The 10,472-nt window shown below is 38.1% G+C and overlaps 2 protein-coding genes across 2 annotated transcripts; one reads left to right on the plus strand and one right to left on the minus strand.

Annotated features, from left to right (window-relative positions):
- Positions 1-1,115: 1,115 nt before the first annotated feature.
- LOC125187414 lies at positions 1,116-1,652 on the plus strand. The gene has a single exon (XM_048084006.1). The coding sequence runs from the start codon at positions 1,116-1,118 to the stop codon at positions 1,650-1,652; it is 537 nt and encodes a 178-aa protein (XP_047939963.1).
- A 6,878-nt stretch (positions 1,653-8,530) lies between these two features.
- LOC125204070 lies at positions 8,531-9,585 on the minus strand. The gene is made up of 2 exons (XM_048102617.1): positions 9,436-9,585; positions 8,531-9,331 (listed from the first exon to the last, which is right to left on the minus strand). Exon 2 carries the CDS (start codon positions 9,308-9,310, stop codon positions 8,723-8,725), a length of 588 nt encoding a protein of 195 aa, XP_047958574.1. The 5' UTR covers positions 9,311-9,331; positions 9,436-9,585; the 3' UTR covers positions 8,531-8,722.
- Between the last annotated feature and the right edge of the window lie 887 nt (positions 9,586-10,472).

A 10,472-nucleotide genomic window follows, 5' to 3' on the forward strand; every position in this document is an offset into this window, starting at 1 on the left:
GATTTATCTATTTAGCATATCATGTAAATTGAAATAATTATGCGCATGATGAATATACAATAAATTTAATAATTTATCACCACTCTTTCCAAAATCTATTTATAAGGAAAAAACATAGCAACAAACAAACATATCTGAATAATTTGTATATCTTCAATATCAGAGAATTGGTACCAAACGTGTAAACTAGTAAACTCTCACCAAATTATGTGAGTTATAGACACAATAAAAATGGAACTCTGGCGGAGAAGGGGACCCACGCGCATATAAGTACCACTGTACCAGAAGCATAAATTATTGCCTAAGCAAAAACAATATAAAAATTAATTAAATTGAGTTATAACCAACTGGAATGTGCGCTTTACCAACAAATTTCCGCTTCTACAACTCGTATGCTACTTTACTAGACGCGGATGCCTCCTATCTTATTAAAATTCAATCTCCTCCTAACTTTCTTTTTATTTATTCAATTTAAACATTAGCTTCTACTGTGCTATAAAATTAATATGTCATGCATTTTACCTAAATTTATATAATAACGTACTATCAAGAATACATGGAATTTGCCATTTTTTAAAAATTGAATCAGATTACCTGACTGGAACAGTTAAATCATTATATAATGTGTGCACATTTATAGTAACTCTCCATATGTTTTTAAGAGTAAGTTTTTTAAATTCAAATTGATTCAGACCACATAGTTACTTGAACATGGACATGGAATACTAAGTTTTTAAATTTTTCCTTTATCGGTCATCACATAATAAAAATTGAATTACAACTTACCAAAACACAAAATATTATAGTACTGTACTAATAAAAATTTTAAAATCCAAACTAAACCAAACTACTTTATCCCCAACCCCACTCCCTACACATTCCAAAACTCACCAAATAATTTTGATCACATTTCCATTAATTTGTTGAATCTTGACACTTCAATACAACTGTCAAATAAATATTTTATTTAGATAATTTGAAATTGACTTTTTCCCCAAACACTATATATACACACCTCTCATTTTTTCAACTTCATCAAATCCTCACACGCTTTTCTGTTTTCTCTCTCAAACAACACAGCTTTGAAGCAAAATACCCATTTTATCCCTCGAGAAATGGGAAATTACGTCTCATGCACTCTCTCGGGCCCCGCCGGGAAAGGTTCAAGCAGGGCTACAAAGGTCATTTTCCCCTCCGGCGAGCTGCGGCCGCTCCACGAGCCGACGAAGGCGGCGGAGCTCATGCTGGAGGTGCCAAATTCCTTCGTCGTGAACACCAAGTCTCTCCAGATCGGGAGGAGATTCCACGCGCTGAATGCGGATGAGGATCTGGAGATGGGGAATGTGTACGTGTTTTTTCCGATGAGTAAGGTTAACGCGGTGGTGGCGGCGGCGGACATGGGCGCTCTGTTCCTGGCGGCGAACTCCTCCGCGAAGCGAATGTCGAGGGGGAGCGTGAGGATCCTGCCGTGTAGCGGCGGCGGCGATGTGCAGATTGTGAAGAGCGTTGCTGAGAAATCGGGTGAGCCGAAGCTCAATTTCGACGATATTGATGATTTCTCGGTGGCGGAGTTCAAGCAGAGGGTGTCTTTCTGCAGATCGAAGAAGCCGTTGCTGGAGACCATTGCTGAAGAACCTGCTTTTGCTAGATGAGGGATTTTGATCAAGGAAAAGGAGAAAATATTATATAGATATATTTTTATATTTTTTTAAGTTTGCTCTTTCAAATTTAGGCGAAGAGAAAACTTATTATTAGTATTAATTTTTTTTAGTTAAGCTGGGAACGTGATTATCCAAAGTTAGGAAAGGGATTGAAGAATTGTAAACGTATTAAAATGTACTAACTGGTTGCACTCTTCTTTTCGATTTATTTGATCGATAATAGGCTAACACGACGCAATAACAAGGTTGTTTGATTAAAAGTATCGTTTTCCAAATACTACGTGATAACATGATATATTCAAAAAAATCTCAACCGGAACACTAATGTAATATGTTAACAACACTATGTAATATGGATTTACAGGACATGATAATGATTTGAACCTAATTTACATGATTAAAACCTGATATTATATGGTAAAACATGATTTACATGATTAACATATGATATTATTTGATAAAAAAATGATTTACACAATTAAAATTTGATATTACACAATTTATACTTGATTTGTACAATAAAAATCTGATTTACACGAACCTAGATAATAAAACTAAAAACTTTATTATTTTATAAATAAATAGTTACGGTGATTATATCACTTTTTAATGGGTCATCCAAACCTATATCAATATTATCGGGTTCAATGGGTTAACCCAATAAGAACACGAATATAATAAAATTTGATTCAAATCCATTGATTTTGTGCATGTTCATGTCAGATTTTTATATCGTGTCAAAATTTCTCAGGCCTCCTAGTAGACCATTTAACCGAACATAATTGATCTATATTGTACAACTGATTTAAAATGAAAAATTTATTTTGAGTTGTAAATTAATATATAAATTATTCTGACCATAATTAAAAAAATATATATATTCAAACCACAATAAACATGGACATGAGTAATTATTAGATCGTAATTTTCTTTTCATGATCTGAATCAGGCAAGATTGATAAAATCCCAATGCGACTACGGAATTAAGCACCAAATCTCACAAAGTCTAACTTTGATTATTTACCTAGCTTATTTAGAATATATGGTTCGATTAAATTATTTATCCATTGCACCACAAATATCATCTTAAATATTTTCTATATAGGTGTAAGATACAAATTAGGTACAAAAAGTAGCTGGCATTTGCTAATCATGATTTGGTGATCTTGGAAGGATGCGTAGCTATTCGCCATATCTCAATCGGTACTTCAAAAAAGAATCAATGTTTAGGTTGCGAGTGTTTGCCGCTATGTTAGAAATTATGAGTTGGAAGTAAGGCAATAAGCTATGCTACTGAAAAAACCCCAATGCTTAAACTTGGGGACAATCTCTTGACCTACTGATCATAAGTTTATACTTGGGACAATTTCTTGCAAATACTGAATAGGGTAATCAATATCAAGCAACAATACTCCCTATGTTCTATCATAATTGAGACATTTCATTACTTCATGGAGATTAAGAAAAAGAAAATGATGGTTACTTTGTAAGGTGGAGAGATAACAAAGTAAATAGAATATAGAGTAGAGAGTATAGAGTGAGAAAGAGAACAAAGTAGTACAATATAATATAGGTGGAACTACCCTATTTAGAAAAAAAAACTCAACTATGATGGTATGACCGTACGACTATAATAAAGTTCAAGCATATATAAATTCATGACATCAATTTGGTTTGATTTTAGCAAAAAAAAATATAGCCAAATCCCAAATACGGAGTACTTAACTACTTTTACTAGTCCCAAAATATTGGACCTCCCTTTTCTGGGCCAATGTTTTTGGGCTTGCAAAATAAATAAACCAATCATCCTTATTGACCTTTGTTCTCATACATTTGCATTTTAGAGAAAGTTGATGGGAGAAATACTCCATTTAATTACGTGAAATATAATTAACAAAAGTTACATGATTTTGTGGCGGGCGGACACATCCTTTGGGAGCTGAATCACACTAAATAATTTTGATCTTTCTTTATTGTTAAAACTGAAATATAAACATTTAAGAAAACGGACATAACACGAATAATAATGCTAGGAAATAGTATTGTTTTCGCACAAAACGACAAGTATTATTTTTTAATTGAGGATGCTTGAGATGAGACTGAAAACAAGGTCCTCGCAGTTTAGAACATATGGATGGCGTTTGATGGAGAGAGTGGAGATCTGGTACGCTTGAAAAGTCTTCCTAGCATTCTCATCTTGTTCGAAATCGGGATAATAGATCTTTGAACTAGTCGGTAGTGGTGGATCTAGGAATTTCATATTGTGGATGTAATAAATAATTATATCGACTTAGAGATTTAAAATTAAATTAATCTTTTTTCTTTTGTTATCTTAACTATTTTCTATATAATCAATATGAGCATAATTAGGAACCATAAATAATAAAAATTAACAAAAGAAACATTTAACAAGCTAAAATGGAAATCCAAGACCGAACAAAGAAACATCTTGTTTTCGTAGTTTAGAGTGTTTTCGGGTAAAACTATACACCTTGTTCTTAATTCGCTCTGCCACAACTCGTCATAGTGTACGATATAATATCGACTCCTATTGAAATTCTAGGGCTTGTTCACTATGCATGAGATAGTGAGTTTTGGCTCTATTTCTTAACCAAAACTGATGTTCACTATCCATTAGTCAATTATGCCAGGCCCTACAATATAAGCTCGGCCCGCACTATTACACCCATAATAACCCAATTTTCATTTATTGACAAGAGGGTGCTAATTGGAGCAGCATCGTAGATTGTGTCCAGAATTGAGTGCCAAAAGTCTACTGTGCCCCAAGACTCTCATTTTCACCCAGTTTGAAATTGAATTTGAACTCATCCAAAATTAAATTTGCCCTAGTTCTACAATGGCGGTGTGAAAGTTCAACAGCGTCGGAGTTCGCCCTATTTGCCATCCACTTATCAATACAAAATCCTCAGCATTAAAATTCAACAGCATCGGAGTTAAGTTTTTTTTTTTCGTTCGGAGGTGCATTCAAAGTTATAGCAGGGCCGTTGTCATCTTGAGAACACATTCGCAGTGCAATTTCCATTCACCAATGCTTCAGGCCTTGAAGGCCTAACAATTTGAAATGGCCTTCGACCTGCCTTTCCTAAAATTGATTTGTGTTTTGTGCAGAGAACGACGAGTCTCCTACGATTGAGTCCACCCACCCACATACAAGGATTTGCAAGCTCTAATCCATTTTACCCAAGTAAGTCGCGAATTCTCTCTGTATTCTCCATTCCGAGGGGTCCAATTTGAGATAAAATCTGATATTTGTTAATATCTGTTTTTTTGTGGTAGAGAATATCTATATTTTAGGTTGAGTCGCTTTCATACGTTATGGTAATTTGTTCATATCTTGTGGATTATCTGTTGCTATTTGAATCGTCAATTGATACGGAATTGATGTAGTTTTCCTCTGATTTGGAGATCATTGTGTCTTGTATGTGTTGAGTTGTATTTTGTTCAATCAAAATAGAGGTGCAAAAATCTGCTGCCTCTTACGAAATGCGCAGCCGCACAACCAAATACGAGATCCGTCATGCCGTCAGGGTATTTGCTACTTTTTCCCTGTTGAAACCACCGATCCCTCGTCAAGTACATGAATGCACGCACCCGATTGTCAAAAGAAGGATCCTTGACTACGGACAAAATTTTGAATAAAATGGACCGCCAAATAAAGCATCTGAAGATCGATTCATTTTTGATCACCGTTTTCAAACTTGGAAGGGCCCGAAATTTTTAACTGCTGTGTCTGGAATATATGCGGGGGTGGTTTGGGAAGGGGGAGAACTTTTACTTGGGGAAAAAAGTTCCCATTTTCCCCGGGTTTTGGGGGCCCATCATGAAAAAAAACCTGAGTTTTCCGCCGGGACCCGGGGGCCACCGGCAGGGGGTGGGGCACAAAGTGGGGGAAATTTTGGGGGCCTCGCACTCTTTTTTAATGGCCAAACCCACCCCCCGCCCCCAAAAACCCGCCCCCACCATAGATGGAAATGGTTTAAGGTATTGTTTTTTGGTTCCCCTAAAAAATTAAAAATAATAAATAATGAGTAAAAACCGATGGTCCGCCCTTTTGTTTTTCTTTGCTTTAAGGGGGCCTTGGTGCTCTTGATGGAACACACATCAACGAAATTGTCCGACCGACGACAAGCCTCAAAAGAACTGGGAAAGGGGGCGATAGCGACTAATACCCTTGCCGTAGGGACCAAATATGAAACTGTGTATCTGCTCCCCGGAGGGGAAAGGGGGCCCGCGGGGACTCCCGCATTCTAAGAGATCCCTTTGGATAATGGGTTAAAGGGTGACAAGGAAATGTTGGTCTACATTGTAGAAAATTTTGGGAAGAAGTTGTGTATAAATTAGTAGTGAATCAAGTTTTTGTTTTTTTTGGGTTGATCTGGGTTGTTACTATTGTGCGATAATGCGTACGTTTAAAAAGAATGGTTTCCTCACACCATACCTTTCCCTTCTTATCATCTTAATGAGTTTGGCCCGGCATGGAGGCCCCACAAGACCCAAAAAGAAATGTTCAACATGCGCCATACTAAGGCCCCAAACATCATCGAACGCGCATTTGCGCCTTAAAGATGCGATGGGGGACCCTTTTTCAAGTGCGGCCTTTTCCCCCAAGAGACTCAAACCCTTTTTTATTATGCCCCGCCCCTTTTTCTCCAAAATTTTGGCCTGCCGGGAGATGGAGGTAGATCCAATAGAAAGGGAGTTTGGGAGGGGGTTTTTCGAGGTAGCTCACAAGACAACATAGGCGTTTATTATGGGGCAATTTAGCCAAAGCCCCGAGTGGACTCAAACTAGGGGGACACTAGGGAATGAACATGTGGATGAATTGATAGGTTTTTTTGTTAACTAAATCCGATTTTTATGACCCCTTCTTCCGATTTCGTCATCTTGTTAACATTTGTGCCTTTTTTTTCCACTATTTTACTTTCGTAATTTTGGTGATTGGGGGTTTTGTTATTTCCTTTCTCTTTTTGTTTAGAGGAATTTATTATTGGTCCTTATTGTTTTGCCCAAATTTTTAAAAAAAATAAAAACCCTGGGGTTTAAATTAAGCTCAATGTCTTGATTAGGTTCATGGCTTTGCTTCTCGTAAAAGGGGTGGTGTTTTGATGGGGAAGCTTTTGAATAGTACTTATTGGATAAAAATTGGTATGTTTTTGAAATTAACAACCGGAAATTTTATGTTTGTTAAGTTAACAATTTTTTTGGGTTGGGGGTTCCAGATCAATTTGTGGTTATGTATAAAATTTTTTTGGGGTTTGGGTTTACAAAATAAAGTTTAAGAAAATGATTCCTAGAAAAAAAACCCCTTTAAATATGATTCATAGTAACTTTACTTTCCTGTGTTTGGAAAATATCAAGATTTTTTAAATTTATATTTAATTTAAAACACCAAACTAAAAATATACTTATTATTTTTATTTATAAAACTATGACCTCTTGTATCAAGTACTCCATTTGTAAGGAGGTAGATATATGTCCATCAACAAAGTAAAGAGGCTGAAGTGTATATATTCCAAATTGGTGAAAATTAGGGGTAGATATATGTCCATCGTAATTAATGTCATGTTTAATTATGGTTTGGGGGTTGATGAGTCTGTTTTGGTATTTAAAGGTGAAGAACTTTGTCATTTTCATCCACCACAGCTACACTCTTTCTCAATTATCGCAGCCATGGATATTCCTCCACAAGCTGTTCTACTTTACAAAGGAAAATGGACTGCAGATTGTGACAATATCCTCCTGGATTCTTTGTTGAGCAGGCAGTCTGATCCGCAATACACGAACCCCCTCTTCCCCAGTTGGAGTCTTGTGCGTACTGCGGCCTCTGAGATTGCGAGCATCGGAGGAGTCAAGTTCACTACAATTGAAGTCGATGTACGCGTGGACGTGCTGCATTCGCGCTACAAAGCCTTCAATGAGGTCGTGACGTTCCCAGGCGCCAGGTGGGATTACCCCTCCAAGTCTGTGATTGCCTCTGACGAAGTCTGGCTTCAAATCTTTGAGGTATGAAGTTTTGTTCAATATTATTGGCTTTCAGACGATAGAAAAAAATTATGTCTCCTATAAAAAATTACATGTTTTGTGGTTTGTATCATCAACCATATGTTGTTTTGTAGAACAATGACTTGGCGAGAGCGTATTACCATCACGAAGAGCCCATGTACTCCAAACTTGTGTGCCTTTTTGGTAGGGACGATGCGAAACCGGAGCCATCAACCGAAGTGATTGTCATATCCGACGACACAGAGAAGCTGTCAAGCGAACTACACATGGGCAATGCAGGAGCGATTGACGAAGAAGTAAACTCCCCTGCGACCGTTCCTCGAACATATGTTAGGCGTAAACTGTTTGATGAAGACCTACCAACTACGGACATGGAGTCAAGTACAGCGATACGAACCAGGGCCGAGAGTGTTGCGACTTTCCGTAAACCACTACCACCCCATATGCGTGCCCCTGCCGGCCAGCTTTGTGTCTCGCCACTTGGAAGTTCTTGTGGTTCCAACTCACTCAATGGGTTGTTGCCACATCAGCATAAATGAAGGCTGTAAGCAAGGAGATAAAAGTCCTGTCGCAACGCACAATGTGTGAGTTTTGCAATGTGAACAACGTAGTAAAGGACTTTGTGTTTATAATCTCCTCACTACTCTTTTGTGGATGTATGTAGGCTGCTCACTTATTTTGTATTTCAGAAGCACTTGTATTGATGCATATCTAATTATATAAAAAATTATGCCTTCGTTTAATACATCTAAGACATGCAAATGTGCCACAACTTAGCATAAACGGGGGTCAAAGTTACAACTGCAATTATCCCCAATATTGGAAAACATCCATTCACAAAAGTTGTCAACTATAAACCGTTGACGATGAGGATAAAGAGATGCAGGTTCATATACACTGCAACAGAATTCGATCATGTCACGACCATACATATAACTAGTTAAGTACAAAAGGTTGATTGGTCGGACACTATAATACTAGTTTAAACATACAAAACGTAGCTACAAAAGCAAATATACCAACGACTAAACGATCATTCAGATCCCCCTGCGATGTTCATCAATAAGCATCAACACATACCCAAGCCGAGCATCTTCCGGCATACCAATAAACACCTCAAGGCGCTGAGGCTTGTCTCCCAGTATGTTGCATAGCTGATAGCGTTGTGCTATGGTCAGGCCTTCCACAGTACCTAGTTTATCATAAACATCTTGCCTAGCCTTGCCCAAGTCAAACTCATAGCCGATCCTTTCCGAGATGACCTCCAACCTTGCATTGGTTTCATTGTGTAGATTTGCAAGGAACTCCATCATAGCGTTGTCACCAGAGTCAGTTTTTCCTTTGAACCTGCTAGGTTTGTTGGTTGATGCCTCCTTGGTTGAAGATCTTGTAATGGTTTCAATAACATCAGGGATATCAGTTAGGGGAACACTTGGATCCGGGGAGAAATCTTCGAAAGTAGGGTAGTAGTAGTTGTTGTTGTCGTTGGATTGACTGCCCCCCGCGAGTTGGGCACGGACTCGTGCCGCCGCTGCATCTACTTGCTCTGCCCCACCACCTCCGGCACGATCCTTGCCAAAAATACTCTTCCATATCTCGAATAAGGGCCATGACTTCGTGCGCATAAACTTTGTTTCCTTGTCGGCCTGTAATTTTGGTATCTTTAGTTAGTTGCATAAATCACAAAAAAAAATATTCAGAGAACGGTAAACTGGAGGAGGGTTAAGTGATTGAAGCCTTGAGACAATACCTGAACAATTTGTTCCCATTGCTCATCATCACACTCGATCTTATACTTGCCGTCACTGTTGAAACCAATACCTGTCCTACTCAGAATGGATCGCAGCAGACCATAACTTTTCTTCCATGCCGATATTTTTGAATTGATGTGAGGGGTCCCTTTGATATCGGAGTCGGGAAATTCTGCACGAAAACTATCTTCGATCTTACTTTGGTAACCTGAACGGAAGCCATTATCCGATTTCCACCCTCTAGCAACGAGTTCAAGGAGTGAGGCAGCCAGAATTTCTTCCTCGCGCGGTGTCCACATCCTACGGGAGCGGTCTCCCTTCCGAAACTTCTGCCTTGGTGAAAAATTCATTCCCACAGAGGCTATAAACACAAATATAGTGCACTGACCATAAATTACAGACATATAATGGAAAAGCAATACAAAAAATAGCATCTTGGATTAGTAAAACAGAACACACCTCCTCCCAAGTTGATACCACCATCTAATCCCTCTGACCTTGGCCGTTTAGTAGGTGGAATCGGACCTACAAAATCAAACACGAAACGAGGGGGAATATACCCCCAACATATCAACACAACATTGGTGAACAACATGCCTAAGATACGCATACCCAAATATAAACCAACAAAATTGGGGGTGGGGGTGAATACAGTCTCTTGAAAAATTCCTAACAAGTCGACATATTTTACACTTCAAAATAAACGGGGATTACCTTTCATTGAGAGTGCTCTGGATTGCATTTTTTCTGTTTGAGATGAACTAATGTTTGTGATAGAATCTGACTGGTTCGTTCATTTATTTATTGGAAAAGGCAATGTTCAATTTTTCATTTGCCGCTAACTTCGATCCTCTGCGCGGCAAATTAAATTTATTGGAAAAGGCAATGTTCAATTTTTCAATTGCCGCTAACTTTTCGTTCTGCGCGGCTAATTAAATTTGCTGAAATGTTTAAGGGCAAAGCGGTAACTTTATCTGGAAAAAAGCAGCAAAAAATAAATGACAAAAAAATTGGGTCAAAACTGCAGCTCAATTCT

The sequence above is a fragment of the Salvia hispanica genome, chromosome 1 (genome assembly GCF_023119035.1).
Source record: "Salvia hispanica cultivar TCC Black 2014 chromosome 1, UniMelb_Shisp_WGS_1.0, whole genome shotgun sequence".
NCBI lineage: Eukaryota > Viridiplantae > Streptophyta > Magnoliopsida > Lamiales > Lamiaceae > Salvia > Salvia hispanica.